This window comes from Danio rerio, chromosome 14 (genome assembly GCF_049306965.1).
Source record: "Danio rerio strain Tuebingen ecotype United States chromosome 14, GRCz12tu, whole genome shotgun sequence".
NCBI classification, from domain to species: domain Eukaryota; kingdom Metazoa; phylum Chordata; class Actinopteri; order Cypriniformes; family Danionidae; genus Danio; species Danio rerio.
The window spans coordinates 54,057,501-54,078,425 of NC_133189.1; the positions used below are offsets into that span (position 1 = coordinate 54,057,501).

The following is a 20,925-nucleotide window of genomic DNA, read 5'->3' on the forward strand; positions in this document are numbered from 1 at the left end:
TGGCTGTCTTTGCTCCGCATCTGATTGCGTGTTTCGTGCAGTTGTGTCTTTAAGTGGAAGATTTCGCTCAGTTTCTGCGTGACCTCGGCCTGAGAGTCCCGCAGCTGCTGCTTGAGTAACGAGATCTCACCTGACTTCTGGCACACCTGTTTAGTGGAGACAGTTCAGACATTTTTACAGCTCACACAAAGACAAAGATTCATGATTGTATTATACTGTTCAAGGCTGGATGCTGTTTTTTTGTTTGTTTTAATCTTGTGAGCATTCATTTAAACCAAATTCAAAGGGATGACATCTGAATAGTGCAAAATAAAAAATATGAAATCTGATCTAAAACATACAAAAATAGTTTAATCCAATTATGATTTTTAATGTTTTCTATAATTCATGTAATTTATCTTTTTTATAATTGCACGCTAACTTACAAAGTATGCAGTATTGTCTATGGCAGGGTTTATTTAAATTAAATTAAATTCTAAATAAATAAATAATTCATATTTTTTTCGTCCAGTTAATTAATAATAATATCTGTCTATTCAATTCGATTAATCTTTATTTGTATAGTGCTTTTACAATGTAGATTGTGTCAAAGCAGCTTCACATAGACGGTTCTGGGGTCCGTTCTTCATACCTCGCTTAAATGATCCAAGATGATTTAGCAGATCCCGGATCTTTTAATCTTGATAACTGATCTCTGGCTAATTTGGTTCTTCAAACAAGTTCATGAAATTATCTGGATGAACTGATCTGAGATCGCTGCGTGTGTTGTGAAGGACAGATCTATCGATCCTTGAAATCATGATCAGTAATGCAACGATTGGCTGACGTCACAGCAGCATAATGACATCATCTAATTAATATTCAATTATCCATGTGAGTAATATTACATCAAATTCATATAAAAACTGTTTGTTAAATATGACACGCAATAACTTTCTTGTGGGCTGCAGGTTTTTACACTTTCACGTGTCAAGAGTATTTAGCAATTAATTTAGTTTAACTTTTAGAGCAGATTTTTTTACTATAGTAGCCATAGCAGTGTAGTAGCCAGTTTCTTAATCTGTGTAAAGAATAAAAGCGTTTTGATATTGGTAAAGGTGTCTGCAACTTTTGTGAAGCATCAAATCACAGTCACATTGGCTGTCAAAACACATTTATTACTGCATAAATGTATTATTGCTTTATTTTTTAAAAAGTCACATATTGGTCATGTCTACACACAAATTGTACTAAAGCGATCTAAAAAGTTCATATCAATAAATGTTCTCTTTGAACCACCAGGTGGCAGTCCTTGTACTTTTATTTTGGAGTGCAGATTGCATAAGTTTTATTGATAACTTTATAGTTAATAAATATATTTACTATTTTCCCAAGTCAATACAATTACTACAGTAAGAAAATATCAGCATTTCGTACATACTTTCAGTATTTGCTTGAACTGACCCAATCTAATCCTGTTTATATGAAATGATCTGTTGCTTCCGAGCAGGTTTGAGCTAGCAGAACTGTTGCTAAGACAACAACTATCGGATCAGTTTTGAAGAACGAAACGATCCTGGATTGTTTCAAACCGTCAATAACCAAATCCAGCTAACTGAGTAATCAAGGTAGGAAGAACAGACCCCAGGTCAGTGTGGTTTAATATTCACTGCTGAGAGTCCAAACACTAAAGAGCAAATCCTTGATTGTCCGTCTGTCTGTCTCTCTATCTGTCTCTCTATCTGTCTCTCTATCTATCTATCTATCTATCTATCTATCTATCTATCTATCTATCTATCTATCTATCTATCTATCTGTCCGTCCGTCCGTCCGTCCGTCCGTCCGTCCGTCCGTCCGTCCGTCCGTCCGTCCGTCCGTCCGTCCGTCCGTCCGTCCGTCCGTCCGTCCGTCCGTCCGTCCGTCCATCCGTCTATCTATCTATCTATCGTTCTATATATTGTTCCATCTATCTATCTATCTATCTATCTATCTATCTATCTATCTATCTATCTATCTATCTATCTATCTATCTATCTATCTATCTATCTATCTATCTATCTATCTATCTTTCTGTTCCATCTATCTATCTATCTATCTATCTATCTATCTATCTATCTATCTATCTATCTATCTATCTATCTATCTATCTATCTATCTATCTATCTATCTATCTATCTATCTATCTATCTATCTATCTATCTATCTATCTATCTATCTATTTATCTAGCATTATACTGTATCTACCTAGCATTATATCCATCCATCCATCCATCCATCCATCCATCCATCCATCCATCCATCCTCTGCAAAGTATAAGGAATGCTAGACTGCCAAATCCTTAAATATATTTACAAAGAATGAAGTTGATGTGTTCAAAACCATTTATATACACAACAGACACTTGAAACACATTTTCTGTGCATAAGCATGTGTGCGTCTCTCTGTGTAAACGACAAACACTGACAAAGACCACATAGTTCAGTGTTTGCTGGGATACTCGTGCACCACATATTTTTACATCGCAGTGTTGACAAACATGAGTCCTGTAAATGCAGATTTCATTACTTTTGCATCTCATTTTTGATAATTAATATGGCAACAGAAATATCTCATATTACAGTTTTTCTCAGTGGCTTTGGTGCATTTCTCACAACACTATTTACATTTGCACAACAGTTCGTGCATTTCTCAAAACAATTAGTCGTTTGTGCACATCCTGGTAGCAGTTTCTCATTCCTTCCAACAAACTGCAAATGCTTTTGGACGTGCATCAATTGCTTTCATTCAAGTCTCTGCTATTTATAACATTATCATCTGCTTATGTCATGTCAGTCAAAATGAACTAAACTTGTAAATGCTGAATAGTCATTCCATGTAAAACTAACAGTCCTCATTTTATTACTCGAGTCATTACAGACAAAAATGTTGAACTACTTGTCAAAATCTGTCAAACTAATTTTATAAAACAAATTTAGATCTTTATTTTCCTGAAAATGTCTTTAAAATTTAACAATTTAATGAATGTCTTGCAGACTTGTGTATGTTGTAGGTTCAGTTCCAATATGTACTGCAATATTGTCTACAGTTGTGCACAGCTTTACCCAAAGGGAGTTTATGTTTGTTGTAAATAAGGCTGTGTTTATTCTTTTGCACAATGCTGTGAGTAAATTAGGATTGTAAAGAGCAAATGCAGAGTAAAAATGTGAAACATACATATTCAGTGTCTTGTACTCAGATATCTCACTAAATGCAGTGATGTCTCACTTTACTGTAGTTTTCAAATGGCTTTGCAAATAGTATATAGTGCTGTCTTGAGCATTTTCAGGAAGTGTCGCCAACATCTGACTTTTTAGATTGAAAAAAATGTCCAGAGTAAACTCATAATGAAAACCTGACAAAGCCATTTGACTATCTTGTTCATAAACAATGGTGTCAGGACTTTTTATTTTGATGGCACTGACACTTTGATTGACGTCAATACTTGCTTTTGAGGGATGAACTATCTATTTTGAGCATGTGATGTGCTCTTGCAGGTTATCAGCTAGGTTTTGCAGTTTGTACTAATTGTTTTGAGAAATGCATTAACTGTTGTGCAGAAATGCACTCGTTTTGTGAGAAACGCACCAAAGCGACTGAGAAAACTGTAACTAAACATTTTGAGCTTTGATTACTCAGAAAATGACAGCTCTAGACATGTGATGTAGATTTAAGTTCAGCGTCAGCAAACTAAAATGCAGTGTGTGTTGCGTCCCCGCATTCATCATCCAGCTGAAAGTTACTTTCTTTTATCTCTCGCTGCATTTTTCTGCAATCCGCAAAGCTGTTGAACAGATAGCTCTGGCTTTAATGCGTACCTCCCATTGGGTTTCCTCCAGCTGGGGATTAATGTTCTGGCTTTGTGCCGCTGGGCTTTGACTTTTCAGCTTCTGGCACTCCAGCCTGACGCTTTCCAGCTCGTCCTGCAGCCGGTTGCGCTCCTGCTGGGCTTTATACAGTTGCAGCTGCAGGTTTCGCTGGGAACGCTGAGCCTGCTGGGATATCTGCCGCAGTTTGGCGGTGTACAGGTTTTTCAGCTCCGTCACTTCTTTCTCCCAGAGCCGCTGCTTGCCTTCAAAAACCTATAGGAAGATGCAAAAACAACGTTTTTTTTTTTTATTTAGTGCTAGTTTTTTCTCATTTTAAATGATGTCATTTTCTTACTTAAAGGGATAATTAGCCCAAAAATGAACATTTACTCAGCGTTTATTCTTCCTCAAGCAGATCCAAATGTTTATATTTTAAAGAAAGCTGAAAACCACTGACCTTAATAGTAGGAAAAACAAATACTATGAAAGTCAATGGTTACAGGTTTTCAGCTTTCTTCATCTTGTTTTCAACAAAAGGAAGAAAGTCAAATAGGTTTGGAACAAGTTAAGGGTGAGTAAATAGTTTACACGAAAATGAAATTTCTGTCATTGTCTCTTTAAATCTCTATGGAACCTAACAGAAAATTCATGTTGATTTTTACAATTACAGCAGGATTATCTTTATTTTTTGAGGATGAAAATATCAACACTTATCAACTTAGGCCCCGTTTACACTAGTGTGTTTTAGTTTCAAAGCCACACTAGCGTTTCACCCAGCGTTTCTGAACATATCTCCGTCCACACTACACCACCAAAAACGTATCTCACGTGACCATTCCCGCACTCTGGGCATGCGCGTTCTAGTATAAACAGAAAGCATGCATCTCGCTCGGCACTTGGTTATTGTTAGTCAACAAACGCCGGTTGAAAAATAAATGCAATGGAAAAGAAAGCAAGAGAGGTATTTTTGCGGACAGACGACGAGGTCGAGTTGTTACTAAACGTAACAAATGAATAACTGCACAATGGCGCCTAAAACAGACAATAGTGCAAACAACTCTCCCATTTTTGTGTCCATGTTGTTGTTTACAGTGAAGGCTAGTCTGCTGTCTTCAAGTAGCGTTAAAGTCATGCGTTATAGTCATGTGACGGGCTTGACGAATAAGGGTAGGATACGCAATGACACAAAAGCCTCAATCAGGTAGCGAATCTCAGCAGCCCCGCCTCCGTTTTCAGATGTGTCTGTTTTCCCCCATCCACACTGAGACGGAGCAGCAGCGTTTCCGGAAGAAAACGGCCTCTTCAGCGTTTTAGAAATGCTCCGTTTTTGGCGCTCGAGAACTCTGGCGTAGTGTGGACAGATGGCGTAACCGTAGCAAAAACGTATGCGTTTTAAAACTAAAACGCATTAGTGTAAACAGGGCCTTAAAGGGTCACGAACCCCCCCTGTTTCAGCAGGGTGTTTTCACACCCCTAATTTGGAAAAGTCAGGAAAGTGGGTGTGTACAGCTCTGTTTATTGGAAGTGTCAGGAAAGGGAAAGGTGCATAAAAATTTGAATTAAAATGGGAGTGTCAGTTTGGGCACGTGCTGACTTTCACAGAGGCAAAACAAACTCACAGGAGAGGAGAAAGACAGTGACTGTGTTCAAATGTTTAGTTTGTCGACTTTAACTGCAGTTTGGCACTTTCACTTTCATTCAGGAACATTTCCTGCATGCCCCCCATGACAAACGAGATTAATTCGAAGGACTACTGGAAGAGTGTAGTTTTAATGATATGTTTGGTACCGCGCGGCGAATAGGAGAAAAAAAAACACATTTCTCTGTAACTTAGATGCAGTCGGTTGGTAGCGTCAGAAAGCCGTGTGTGTAGACTATCCTGTCACAAAATGCGGCGAAAATCCTACACGACGGTAATAGTTTGATTACGGTGTTTACATGTTTACACTCAGAGAGCAGCATTTACAGCGGATCTTTTAGTCCATAATATTGTACTATAATATTGCAGTGATATTAACATACTGTAAACTTAGTAACTAAATCATTTCGACTAAGATATGTCTTTAAACACTGAAAGGGTGCTGCTGACGATGCAAACTAACATTGCCATCTGAATAAACAAACAAAGACCACTGATCGCACAGTTACCAAATCTGTAGAGACAGGACAATCAACACCAACTGGAGCTGCGTCTTTATTAAAAGAAGACTAGCAGCAAATCCGGATTTCACCATTTCCAGATGAGAAACGCTTTCGGGTAAAAAAAATATTCTTTACAAACATATTTCTGTCGCGTGTCGCTTTCTCTCGTTTTGGCAACACAACGTGGCGTCTCTGCCGTCTGAACACTGTAACAAGTAAAAACAGTCTTCGAAGCTATCATGCATATTAATGAAGTTGCACCTCATTCACAAATGAGCGCGCTGATTGGTTTGAACCAAGTCTTACTCATGAATTAATGCAGCACACTCAGAGACGTCATGATGTACTGGCCAGTACAGACATCCACTCTCCACACTGGAATACACGCAAGGATCTAATCGGCGGGACGCAGCTTCAAAAATTCGTTCCAAACTGGAACAAATTTCCTTGAAATAACGCAAAAACAACCAATTTTCACTTGCTAGTGAAATATGTGTCCTAATAGTGTTTTTAGCAGCATGGGACACATATATGACTGTCAACAGCTCAAATAATGTGTTTTGATGTTTCGTGACCCTTTAAACTTCATTATCAAATTGTTAAAATACCAGGATTTATTATTAATTTTATTATCATTATTATTATTATTATTATTATCATTGTTATCATTAATTTCAAGTAAATCACTCAATGCAGAAGTATCAGGAAGTGTAAATCTGTTAAAAATGAATGACAGTCAATAGAGGAAACCCTTGTTTTTGTCCTCCAGGTGGTCAAATAAAGGTGTGGTGTCATGTGAAACCTAAGAATGGCTGAGTCTGAAATCTTTGCAGAAAATAAACTGAGGCAAAGCACCTGGGAAAATGTGTTTAGTAGATGCAGCGGGTTAAAATTGGAGTATTGAACACGTCACCATTTTACTCAGAAAATATATTTATAAAGGCGCTGTTGACTTGGAATTTTCACCAGATGTCAGTAACAACCAAAGCAATCCATATATGCAAAGAAAACAAAACTAATTAGTTTAGAAATTAAGTTATAAAGAATCAAATGAAACGACACAGGGAAAAAGTATTGAACACATGAAAAAAGGAAGGTGCAAAAAGGCATGGTGAGCCCAGACAGCAGCTGAAATCTCTTAGTTTTTAGAAAGCAGCCTTTCCCCTACAGCAAGATGAAACCAGGTTGGATATTTCAGAAAGACAATAATCCCAAACACAGCTAAGCAAACTCTCAACTGCTTTCAGAGAAATAAAATAAAGCTGCTAGAATGGCCAGCCAATCACTTGAGCTGAATCCAGTAGAAAACAAGAACTGAAGTTCAGAGTTGATAGATGAGACCCACAGAACCATCAAGATTTTTACACTCTGGGAAAAAACTCACACCTGAGCAATGCATGCAGCTCCATTCTCCATATAAGAGGCGTCTTGAAGCTGTCATTACCAAAAAAAGATTTTGTAATAAGTATTAAATACATTTCAGAAGTTCAGTAGTTTCTCCTTCAGTAGTTTCAACCCATTGTTATCACACACAGTTTTTTTTTGGTTTCATTTGTATGTTTGGATTCTTTTGGTTTTTACCAAAATGTGGTTCAATTTCATATCAACAGCTCCTTTGACTCAATTCAATAATTCAATATATTGTGATGATGAACATGCACAATATTAATATCGTGGGCACTTTTACTTTGCCTCTTAAGTAAAACTATCTAAAATTATCTTTGCCATGATGACAGCACTTAATATTTGACTAGATATTCTTCAAGACACTAGTATTCAGCTTAAAGTGACATTTAGGCCGTACTCACACTAGGTACAGTTGCCTCGAACCGGGCCAAAGCACGCTTGTCCCCCCTCCCGTCTCCCCCGACGGCCCGCGCTCACACCATATCGGGCCTCGGCACGCTTACGTCATCGCTGCTGCGCTGTTCAAAAGCGATCTCTATGGCAAGCCTTTTTAGCATTTAAATCTTTGTTCTGACTCCATAAATATATTTAGAGATATCTCTAATTATATTTTGACTAGTCATAATTATAATTCCACTAGTCAGAATAACAATTAGAGATATCTGCAATTGCAATTGTACTAGTACGAAATCAGATTAGAGATATCTGCAAATATATTATGACTATTCCTCTATTGACTTCCATTGAAAAATATTTGCAGATATCTCTAAATGAGTTTTGACTAGTCACAATTGTAATTAGAGATATCTCTGAGTTTTTTACTAGTCATACACATATCACTATACATTTGGAGATGTCTTTAATTCGTCATATTTAGAGATATTTACAAATATATTTGAAGATATCTCTAATTAACTTACTAATAGTCGAATTACAGTTGTAGATATCTTGAATTGGATTTTTGACGAGTCAAAACTCAGAGATATCTGCAAATAGTTTTCAATGGAAGTCAATGGAGGAATATGACTAGTCATAATATATTTGCAGATATCTCCAATCTGATTTCGTACTAGTACAATTGTAATTGCAGATATCTCTAATTGTCATTCTGACTAGTCGAATTATAATTATGACTAGTCAAAATATAATTATATCTCTAAATATATTTATGGATAGTCAGAACAAGGTTTAAATGCTAAAACGGCTTGCCATACGCTCTCACTCAGCAGCACAGTGGAGAGTTCTCTAGTTATATCCTTTCAGTCGTTTGTTATGCAGTGACATGCAGTCAAATATTTCGGCAAACAGTCCTTAGGGATACGGTGACACGGAGTCAGATATTTCGCCGAACAGATCCGCCACTTTTGGCGCTCATAAACAATCATAAAGCCCTCGTGCTGCAGGAGTGAGGAGGTCTGCTGAAGGTGCGCAGCTGATGTGCAGTGAGGAGTTTGCGTCTTTAATAAACTACGGCAGTTTGCGTTCACTGAACAGTAAGAATGATTAATAAATCCATATGAAACAGTCCCTTAAAAGTCACGTCTCGCTTTCAGTTTTGGGCTTTCGCGCGTTTTGCACTCACACACAAGTGTACCGCGCCAAAGCCCAAGTGATCCGCGCTCAGGCACACCTCTTCCAACCGGGCCAGGGCCAGCCAAGTGAACCGTGCTTGAGCCCGATTCAGCGCACTCACACTTCTCAAACGATCCGGGAAACGGGCCTGGGCACGGTACGGATGGCATAGTGTGAGTAGGCCCTTAAAGGCTTAACTTGGGTAATTTGGCAAGTCATTGTATAATAGTAGTTTGTTCTGTAGACAATCAGAAAATATTGCATAAGGAGGCTAATAATATTGACCTTAAAATGGTTTAAAAACTTTAAAAACTGCTTTTATTCTAGCCAAAATAAAACAAGTAAAACTTTCTCCAGAGGAAAAAATATTATAGGAAATACTGTGAAAAATTCCTGAATCTGTCAAACATCATTTGGTGAAATATTTGGAAAAATTCACAGGATGGCGAATAACTTTGGCCCCGTTTACACTGCCAGTTAAATGTGACCCAATTCCGAATTTTTTCTCATACGTGACACAGATCAGATCTGTTTTATGGCCGTGTAAACCCGAAAAAAAAAAAAACGCATGCATTGGGATATTCAGAAATCTTCCTTCATATCTGGAAATAAATCAGATATAAATCGGATGCGTGACTATCATGTAAACAGGCAGATCGGAATTATGGAGGCATTTCATTTTGTACGTCATTAACCTTGCAACAATGTAGTGCTTCTCCACGGTTTAATGATGTCCAAGGAAGAGTGTGTGTGGAGACACCAACACGGTAAACAACAACAACAGAGGAAACCCGGAGGAGGAAAGTGGTCAGTCGCCCCAATTTGCTCCCAACAGACCTGAGATCTATCGCGTACACGCAAATTCCTCTGAATGATGGATGACGTCATCTATAAACCATAGGCGCAAGCTGCGATGACGACCATTTCCCGCCTCCTCCGCTTCAAAATTATTTAAAATTGGGCGAACTTCGCATAATTCGCGGAGCTAAACACAAGACTATTTCTTCCATCGTGGCTAGTGTGGCGCAAGGTTATAATAGTTTTGGATTTTTCATTAGTTTTAGTTTCTATTTCGTTTTGTTTTCAAATTCAGTCAGTTTTAATTAGTTTTTAGATGCAGATTTACTAGTTTTTATTAGTTTCTATATTTTGAAATGTCTTAAGCCTCCTTTCCACTGCACATGACAAACGACAAGCGACAGACCGGAAGTCATTCATTTCCAATGGAGAGCAGCCTGGGAGCTGCGTGGAGTTCCGATCATCTCTGTATGCGGAAAATTCGGATCCGAATTGAGCTGCGGATCCGTTGAAATATTTGAACTCCTGCGACTAGACCGTATGCGACCTGCCGACCGGATATGATGTATTCCAGTGTTGTACAAGCAGATCCGTGCGCGAGATGAAAAATAGGAGTTTATTTGGTTATTTTTTGAATTATGAAAAGTCTATATTAAAAAAAAAACTTTTCTGTTCATAAATGTAAGTAAGAAAGTAATAATTTTTAAAAAAAAATTTATGTCGTCTCCACATTTGCTTTTGCACACCTTTATTTCGGACACCTTGAGAATCAGCTTCTCCCCCATGGTGCACGACAACACTGAAAATACTGTGCGGCTGCCACAAGGGGGCGTATTCCGACAGTTATGTCTAAATGTCGTGTGCAGTGGAAAGGCGGCTTTAGTTTTAATTTAGCTTTTATTAGTTTCAGTATTAGTTTTTCTTAATTAAGAATGTTTGTTAAGTGCAAGATTCAAAATCAACAGAATAAAAATTGTATAATAAAAACTCGACCATACATTTTCTGAAACCTGTATTTAGAGGACACATGAACACTATCATCTACCATTACCATCTACCCATCCTCAAATTCAAATACAGCAGCCCACAAGATAGCAGCCTTGAGTACAATATGTGTGCAAGGCTGCTCTGAGGTTAGATACACAGTAGTGATGGGAAGTTCTGATGTTTAACGCGGATGTTAGGACTCAACATGCTAAAGTTTTATAGTCAATAGTAATTTCAATCAGTTAAAACATCACCATGATCTGAAAAATGTCTTGTAGTAAAGTTTTGCAGCCCAACTGAATCATGATTCACTTATTTAAATTGCATTACGATTTTCTGTCATGAAATAAACTCACGTTTCTCACCAGATCCTCTCATTTAAGCCCCAGGTTTAGGTGCTGTTGTTCAAGTTTAGTTCTGTTACAGCAGGCTGTACTGTTTGTGTTCAGTTCACTGAATCACGCATGCACAGTTTTATCGGTTCACCGCTTCTTAAATTGATCTCAGTGTAACGTTGCTGTTCTAATAACTGAATGAGAGCATATATTGGATTATTTCGAGTCAGAGGGGGGTATTATGCTTGTTAAAAAGTAAGTCGTTTGTTGATAAGTGCTTACTGGAGATGCGAATCGTTTCAAATGATTCAGTTCGATTTAGTAAACTAGTTCAACCAGTTCACTTAGAAGATCTGGTTAAAAAGATTGGTTCGTGATCGCGAAACAGAAATAAAACCCATTATTAGGCACAAATGTGTTAGTTATAGTTTTAAGTGCCTGTAATGCTGTCACCGTGCTGCTGTCATGTCCACTCGCTGTTTTTGTCACAGGAGCAACAGCGAGGATGACTGAAGGAGAACCGGCTCGATCAGCAGGATTACAGACTCTGAGGTGCCGTACGGGTCAAACACCTGCAGCGTGAATTAGATTTCCTTCTAAACGGCTTAAGGTTATGTGTATTAAACACATTCACAAATACGAAAAGGAAGGAGGTTTTTGCTATAATTTTAGTTAGTTCAGTTAGTTTTGTATGTACACAATACAGTTTCAGTTAGCTCTAGTTTAAAAAAAAACTTTTTATTTTTAATTCAGTTAACGACATTTATTTTAAATGTTAGTTTTCGTTAACTATAATAACCTTGGTGTGGTGCAGATGCTAGAACCCACCTTTATGCATGCACGACTTCATAAATTGTAAGTGTAAACACAAGAATCGGATATGGGTCACAATTACAAGAATGTGTAAATGAACAGGCAAGAAAATCAGATATTGGCAACAATTCAGAAAATTTGCATCAAGACCTGACGCCTGTTTCACACCGCAAGCGTCAGCGGCGCGTGAGCAGAGCGTGAGCAGCGCGTGTGTTTTCGGCGTTCATACCGCACGCAGCAGCAACGCGTCAGAGCGAGGCGTGAGCGTCGCCGAAGCAGCAGTGCATCGATAGTTTCGGCGCTGGGTCTATTTTTGACGCGCTGCTCACGCTCAATTAAAGTGACAGTGCATTGATAATGACCAAAACACATTGAATGACAGTAAAAATGAGCAATTTTACCCAATAAATGTGTTAATAATGTCAAATGGTTTATATATAGTCATTCAAATGAACTTAAAACGATTTAAAACGGCAACAAACATTTATTTAGGCCCGAACTACAAAACCAAATGTAAAACAATTTTAGTATCAGTTTTGCTTAAGTTGCACACTAGTGTTGTAGGAGAGGGGAAATGGAATATTTACGGGATTTGTAGTCCATGGCGAAGTGTATTGTGGGTAGTGTAGTTCGACACGCATGCTGGATGATGTGAGCTCGCTGTGTTCTGTGCAGCTGAGCAGAGGAAGAAAGTTTTAATCGGCTTTGTTTTATGTTCACTCGAGTTATTCCTACCGGGAGCTGTTTGCACAAACTGCACTGTGAATCTGACAACACGAAAATAAGTAAAAGAATGGCATGCATTGGTTACTTTTGTCCGTCTCATCCTCTGCACGAGCATGAATTAACGAGCTGTTATTCTGCCGCTGGACATCACTGAAGCGGAGAAAGTAACACTAGTTTGATCATGTATAAATATCATTATAACTATATTGTATAAATATGATTATAACTAGGTCTACAGCAACCTGATAACCAAAAAACAAATGACATGATATCACAGGCGATTGTCCTCTGACTGTAGACACTTCTCATATACGTTAGCTTGAGAAGCATACAGTACTATTTGATCTATAGAATTTGTAAAATAAACATTTGCAGGTTAAAGAAACAGCATAGAAGGGGCCTTGGTGCAGATGAAAAGTTTAAAAAGTGTATTTGTATATAGAGAGACATGGGTAACTAGATAGAATAGACAGAGATAGGTTGATCTCTGCAGCAGCTGCCGAAGAGCTGCGCGCTGCAGACGCAGCTGGTGTGAAAGGCAAACGCCTGCGTGCTGCTACTGCTCGACATACGCGCTGCTCACGCTCTCCTCGAGCGCCGCTGACGCTTGCGGTGTGAAACAGGCGTGACAGTGTAAACAGGGCCTTGTATGTTTTTGTGGGCTCTGACCTGTGCGATGGCGTCTTCGCTCTCGTCTAGGTTCCTCCTCATCTGCCTCAGCTCGTGCTCTTTCTCCTGAAGTCGTTCCTCCAGATCCCGAATCACGTCCTCCAGAGATTGGGACAGTTCATACGGTGGTGGCGCCTCGCTACCGTAACACTGCAGACGATTGAGAGTCGCCATACTCTGACAGGACACCTCCGTGACTGTAGACGCAGCTCCTTTAGATCCCAGAGACGTGCGGTCCAGTGAGCCGATGTGGTTGATGTGACCCATCGAGGCGCTGATTTGACCCAAATGAGGGCGGAAGGGTGGCTTGTAGGGCGGCAGGCTGTTCATAGAGTTGTGTCCGGAGTCAGATGTGTTTTCCTCTTCTTGGCTGAGGCCGCGGGCTGCTGTTAGCACACCTTTGCTAGCGCTCGTACCTGGACGCGACGGAGAGGAGGACGATGAAGAGGTGGACATTGATTTGGCTGGTGCTTTGCTATAGGACGGATGCATGCCGTTGGGTAAACTGCACTCCAGCTCATCTGATTTGGATGGGTAGAGGTTTTGCATGGAGCTGAAGTTTTTCGGGGTGACTGGTTTGAAGGCAGAGGGCCTGAAACGTGGCTGAAATGAAAAGATTAAGTTACATTAGTGTGTATTGAGAAATTAGACATGCATTTAAAGGAGGCCTATTATACAAAGATCACTTTTATAAGGGGTGTGTGAATATTATATCGCACAATGTGGCATCATTTTAGCATTTTGCATTCCCAGTAGTGCTGTTTTACAATGGGAACAAAATAATAGCGGCACCCGTAGTGCAACATATGTATAAAACAATGTTTATTTATTTATTTTTTTAATAATGTAAATCTCTCATGTTTTGTTTCTACATGCAGTGCTCAGCATTTGAGTACACTCCTCACAAATCTATCTTTTATATTTTTAATAGGAAACTATACAATAATATATTTGTGCATATATACAGTTGAAGTCAGAATTATTAGCCCCCCTATTTTTCCCCTATTTTCTGTTTAACAAAGAGCAGATTTTTCCAACACATTTCTAAACATAATAGTTTTAATCACTCATCTCTAATAACGAATTTATTTTATCTTTGTCATGATGACCGTAAATAATATTTGACTAGATATTTTTTAAGACACTTCTATACAGCTTAAAGTGACATTTAAAGGCTTAACTAGGTTAATTAGGTTAACTAGGCAGGTTAGGGTAATTAGGCAAGTTATTGTATAACAATGGTTTGTTCTGTAGACTATCAGAAAACAAATTAGCTTAAAGGGGCTAATAATATTGACCGTAAAATGATGTTTAAAAAATTAAAAACTGCTTTTATTCTAGCCGAAATAAAACAAATAAGACTTTCTACAGAAGGAAAAATATTATCAGATATACTGTGAAAAATTCTTTGCTCTGTTAAACATCATTTGGGAAATATTTCAAAAAGAGAATAAATTCAAAGAGGCCTAATAATTCTGACTTCAACTGTACTTAAGATTAGTCAGTACTGAAGCCACATCTAGAGCTTATACAACAAAATAACTTACAGCAGTGGTTCTCAAACTGTGGTACGTGTACCACTAGTGGTACGCGGGCTTCCTTCTAGTGGTACACGGAGGAATTAAATATGTCATATACATGCTACATATAATTCAAAATTTATTAAAAATGATGTATATAATATGCTATATATTATATATAGGCTATATTTCTAAGGTAATCTGCCAGGTTTTTTAACTGTGCAGAGTTTTAGCTGCTTTACTGGTCCAACTACGCTACGGTATTTCAATACTGCTCATTTTGGTGGTACTTGGAAAGACAATGTTTTTCTAAGGTGGTACTTGATAGAAAAAAGTTTGAGAACCACTGACTTACAGTAATGTCCCAAAAATTTGTAGCCCAAAATTGTGTTTGAGAAAAATATTAAATGCAAATTTAAAAAGGAGGAAAAACCAAGAAAAACAAAACATATCTACAATTTTGTTCAAAGTTTGAGGTCTTCAATTTGTTTTGTGATTATTTAGCTTGAATTAAAATGATCTTTCCAAGATGTCCAGTGACTAAAATATGATGTAAATAAACATATCTGTTAAATAAAACAAATGCACCAAAATATATGACCTATGTTCACTGAGAAATATTCATTTTAAAAATGATGGGGTGTACTTATTGATGCTGAGCACTGTATTTCATTAAACAACATAATTTACATTATATTAAGGCATACAAGTCCCGATGCAGGTTTCCCTTTAAACGCTGGCGCCATGCCAAACAACATTAAACTATTTAATGCAGACTACTTTAACTTCCATATTTCTTCTGTCCTGCTGAATTTCACGCTCAATAACGTCACCTGAGGGAGAGTGTATTGGATAACAGAGATAAATTTATCCAGCAGTTGGTCTACACACACACAGTTTATATGATTTATTTCTGTTTCCGACTGCCCACCTGTCAATGAATTACACTTGCCTGGAGAAGAAAGATCGTCTTTATAGAGTTGGACTGGAAATATTCTGTCCAGATTTCTGTACATCAATGAAACTACAACAAGGAACCTATTCATCTTGTTTTAATCTAGTAGTTGTAAAGTTAGCTTTTTCATTTAAAGATTTGTTGAATGCTTCCTGATAGCAAGTTGTCAAGAAAAGCCAATCACTTTGACAAATTGTTCCTTACTTTCCTGCAATGTGTTGAACAAACACTGAACACTGTTTGCCGTTCTGTTGCTGCATTCAGGTCATGTCTGATTTAGCAGTTTACCATAAAATTATTCTGCTAAAAACTCTATATTTACCATAATTATAGTTATTATATATATAATTATATAATTATATAATCATAGTTTTACTGCCAAAATGGACTGTGGGGAATTAATTGACTAATTCCATATAATAAAAGCTTGTATTTACATATTATATGTGTGTGTATTGTGTATATTTATTTAGCATTGTATGTGTGAGTGTGTGTGTGTGTATATATATATGTGTGTATATATAAATTATATGTATAATTTTGTTATATGGATATGAATATAAATAAACATGCCCTATACATGTATATACACAGTAAACAAAAAGTTATGTAAATGCAATGCAAACTTAATTTTTTTTGCGATAATTAATTTAACAGCACTGCTAATTTGAGTGTTAAGCTTTTTGATTTAATTTTTTTGACAAATATAATTAATATATATATGTGCATTATACATTAAACAACATTATTTTTTTATAAATTAAATAGGAGGACACACCTATTAAATAGGTAAAAGTCACACACACACATATAGTTACCTAGGTGAGAGTTACCTCTAAAAGTGACATTTAAAGGCTTAACTAGGTTAATTGGTAACTAGTGGCTTGTTCTGTAGACTATCGAGAAAAAATATAGGGGCTAATCATTTTGTCCCTAAAATGGTGTTTAAAAAATTTAAAACTGCTTTTATTCTAGCCGAAAAAAACAAACAAATAAGACTTTGTCCAGAAGAAAAAATATTATCATACTGTGAAAATTTCCTTGCTCTGTTAAACATATTTTGAAAAATATTTAAAAAAAGAATAAAAAAAAAATCAAGGGGGGCTAATAATTCTGACTTCAAATATATATCTAATTTTTTTTCTCCTATTAAATTTATACCTTTTTTTTTTTTAAATCTGATCTTTATTATCCATTATAAATATTATCCATTGTTTTGCATCAATAATTTAGTGAAAATTGTGATTATTTCTATTTTATAAATATTGCATTTTGGAAAAAAAAAGTATTAAAATAGTATTTCACAACTTTTTATACTCCTATTTTATAGTATATAATATTGTGCTATTGCTGATAAAAAATACTACATTATTTACTTCTATTTGTAAAACATGTGAAGGTGAAGCATGTCATTTCTGCAGCACTCGCGTCACTAAACTAATGACCGTTTTCAGCCTGATTTCCCAAACACTCCTTACATCTGCCATTACTCAGCGTTTCCAACTTGTAATTTACCATTTGACAAAGATGCTACTTTGAAAGTTGCAATTACTATAATTCTGATCTTACAGCAAAAAAAAAATGTTTTGGTTTTGTTTCAAGTCCAAATATCTACAAATACAATTTTTGGAAATAAGGAATTAAAATTAAGTGAGCTTTTCTTTAAAACAAGCAAAATACTCTGCCAATGGGGTTAGTAAAGTAGTATATATTTTTGCATTGAAATAAGATTATTTTGCTTATGCTATTGGCAAGTTATTTAGCTTGGTTTAGGAAAAAACTCATTTACTTTTGACTTATTATTTCTAAAAAAACAAGACAACATTTTTACTTGTTAAGAAAGATTATAACTGCAGATCAATGAAGATGCGAAATAGCCTACTGTAACATCTGCGATAATATAAAATAAATAAATAAATGCAACATATACGAACACATACAGCCTCTTACAGTGTTAGATATGTTACCAACTACAGAAAAACTACACACAGCAGACATTTAGTCCTTATTTAGGTTCAACTACACGCAACATATAGCCTAGTCAGTGCAAACCGCTCATCTGTATCTTTAATCTTCAGCAGCTCATGTAACCTCTTGTTAAAAAGTATTTCCGTCATTTCTGAGTTCTTAATAGTCCAAAAGGTGATGATAATATATAAACATGGCAGTTTGTTCGTGTTTTAGGTTGCTGAAAGAATCATTTGCTCCTTTGTTTTTGTGGCTTCTCCTTTGTTTTTGTTTTTGCACGTCACTCTCACGTTTATCCATTTCTGAAAGGATAAGATGTCAGAATTAGGCACGGGCCAGTATAAGATTCTGATAAAAATATCACTGTTTCACGGTATCACAGTATTGTGATTACAGCTCAAAATATCTTTTTTTTTTTTTTTTTTTTAAATATCTGGGTAAAAAGCAAAAACTTTTTTCCCTTTTAAAAATAATATATTTTATTTTTTTGAAAGATTTATTATATTTTGGAGCAGTAAAGATGTCAGGCTGATTAATAAAAATTAATGATTGACTTCTGTTGTCTTCATTAGTTTAAAAAACACAGATTTCTTTACAATTTAAAACAGCATCTTTGCATTTTTTTTTTCTGCTGGAGATACTGTCCCAAAAAACAAACAAAACGTAAATAAAAAAATTGTACACATACCTTAAGAACGGTATTACAAAAATTTATTTGGCGGTTTTAAAACCTGGACTTTTCGTGTCTGGTGTGAACGCAGCATAACAAAGTGTAATACATCTGTGTCTCCCACAGACACGGATACTACTCCAGACAGTAAAGTGTCGCCCACAATTGAGGCAACTCTCTCCTCAAACGATGTTAGTTCAGCATCCCCTGTTCGGTCCACACTTTTACGTGCCGCTGTTCTCCTCTTAAACTGCACTTTTACATCGGACCATTTCTTTTTTTTAATTTACTCACAGTGAGGTGTTCAGACTCCACTGTGTTTGCCGCGTCAGCTAAATTCTACTTTATTTTTTTCTTTTGTTATTAATTCCAGTGAACAAACTTGCAACACAGTTTTTCTCTGGTCTACTTCTGATAGGAGCACCTCCAATTCACATTCTGCGAAGTTTCTCTACTTGCTTGCTTTTGCCATTGCTTGGTTTTGCCAAAGTGGAGTCATTCCCATATTCATACGGTAAGGAGGTAGGGAGGGGTTTTGCGCTCGTGCATGTTGCGGAAATGCTTGTAGTTTCTGCCAACCCGCCTCTACACCATAACTTTTCAATCCAGATGGATGGGGCAACCATTACTGCATCCAAAATGGCGAAAAGCCTTGGAGTAACGATTGATGACCAACTAAACTTCTCTGACCACATTTCTAGAACTGCTGGATCGTGCAGATTCGCACTCTATAACATCAGAAAGGTTCGACCCTTCCTATCTGAATATGCAGCTCAACTCCTTGTTCAAGCTCTTGTTCTCTCCAGACTGGACTATTGCAACTCTCTTCTAGCCGGGCTTCCAGCTAACTCTATCAAACTTCTTCAGCTGCTTCAGAATGCAGCAGCACGAGTGGTCTTTAATGAACCTAAAAGAGCACATGTCACTCCGCTGCTCATCCGTTTGCACTGGCTGCCAGTTGCTGCTCGCATCAAATTCAAAGCTCTGATGTTTGCTTACAAAGTGACTTCTGGCCTAGCTCCTTCTTATCTGCTTTCACTTCTGCAGATCTATGTGCCCTCCAGAAACTTGCGTTCTGTGAATGAACGTCGCCTCGTGGTTCCATCCCAAAGAGGGAAGAAATCACTTTCGCGAACGCTCACGCTCAATCTGCCCAGTTGGTGGAATGAACTCCCTAACTGCATCAGAACAGCAGAGTCACTCGCTATTTTCAAGAAACGACTAAAAACTCAACTATTTAGTCTCCACTTCACTTTCTAATCTGCAATTGCCTTTCTGGGTATCAAACTAACTGTACCCAAAAAAAATAAAATTACTAATGCTTTTCTTCTTACACTTTACACACCTGAAACTTGCCTACAGCACTTATTCATTGTTGCTCTTATAGTTGTGTAAATTGCTTCCTTGTCCTCATTTGTAAGTCACTTTGGTTAAAAGCGTCAGCTAAATGACTAAATGTAAATGTTGCGCTCAATTTCACGTTAATTCAGATGTACAAAGAGAATATGTGTGGGAATCTGTGCACATTTACAGCTTTATCCATACACAATGTTTTAGTATCAACGCAAGTCTTTGTACAAGAGACCTCTGGACTAGAAACAAGACAAAATCTTTAAGTAAGAAAAGCATTTTGTTGCAGTGCAGTACACATACCTTGTCAAACTTGCCACCAATAGGGAGCGAGTTCTTCCCCAAATCCACCTCCTTCCCGTCTCGGTGGTAGACTTTAGTGTAGACGTGCTCGTCCTCCCGCCGGTGCTCTCTCTTGATGGAGGACGTCCCGGAAATGATGTGTTTGCTGCTCTTGGTTTCCTTCTTGGTGATGTTGAAATAATTGAGCAGCTCTCTCTGGTTGAAGCCCTTCTTGAGCAGGCCGTGGTTCTGCCGTCCCGGGACCTGAGGAGCCGCTCTGTTGCTTTTGCTCGGAGACACGTCTGGTTTCTCGATCAGACTTCCTACACTTCCCATGATGCACCGGGCTGATGGTAAAGAGGCTCTTGGATAAACGGCGCAGATGCTTTTACTGGGGTCCTGGGTCAAGGACAGGGCCTGGACTGTAGCCATTGGTTACAGGATTGAATGGCTCCACTGGGATCTCTAAAATTGAAAGGAAAAACACAAATCAAATAAGAAACCTGAATCTGCTTGATGTTCACAGTAAAAGAGGATTTTAGTACGTAGATTTATTGTCTTGTTTCTTGTCCAAATATTTAACATTTTGTAAAAAAGCAAACATATAGGGCTCTATTTTGACGGTCCATGCGCAGAGCGCAAAACGCAGGGCGCAAACGCTTTCAGGGCGTGTCAGGACGCGTTTTTGCTAATTTAAGGACAGGAAATCTGCCTTGTGCTGCGGCACATGGTCTAAAAGGGTTGAGTTTATTTTCTTAATGAGTTATAGGTGTGTTTTCAGAATAAACCAATTAGAGTCTCATCTCCCATTCCCTTTAAGAGTCAGCTGCGTCGCGCCAAGAACGCATTCGCTATTTACAGGACGCAAAGTAAGTCTAAGTGGAAAAAATGAGCATTTCACAAGCAA

At 37.5% G+C, this 20,925-nt stretch overlaps 2 protein-coding genes across 8 annotated transcripts in view; one reads left to right on the forward strand and one right to left on the reverse strand.

The window, feature by feature from the left end:
* Positions 1 to 20,925, forward strand: part of anxa6 (annexin A6) — a 230,555-nt gene that overhangs the window by 12,447 nt on the left and 197,183 nt on the right. The window lies entirely within an intron of this gene.
* The window catches only part of n4bp3 (NEDD4 binding protein 3), a 92,254-nt gene that overhangs the window by 2,388 nt on the left and 68,941 nt on the right, over positions 1 to 20,925 (reverse strand). For 2 of the 6 annotated variants that reach the window (XM_073922303.1, XM_073922304.1), the window contains exons 2-6: positions 20,040 to 20,483; positions 13,274 to 13,876; positions 7,353 to 7,400; positions 3,834 to 4,097; positions 1 to 146 (exon numbers count right to left, since the gene is read on the reverse strand). The exon at positions 1 to 146 is cut by the window's left edge and continues 83 nt beyond it. In XM_073922303.1, coding sequence (XP_073778404.1) covers positions 1 to 146; positions 3,834 to 4,097; positions 7,353 to 7,400; positions 13,274 to 13,876; positions 20,040 to 20,450 — 1,472 coding nt within the window. In that variant the 5' untranslated portion in view covers positions 20,451 to 20,483. Of the gene's footprint in view, positions 147 to 3,833; positions 4,098 to 7,352; positions 7,401 to 11,861; positions 12,036 to 13,234; positions 13,877 to 20,039; positions 20,484 to 20,925 lie in introns of those variants that run through there. The other 4 variants (XM_073922305.1, XM_073922306.1, XM_073922308.1 and 1 more) reach the window with 3 other exon arrangements.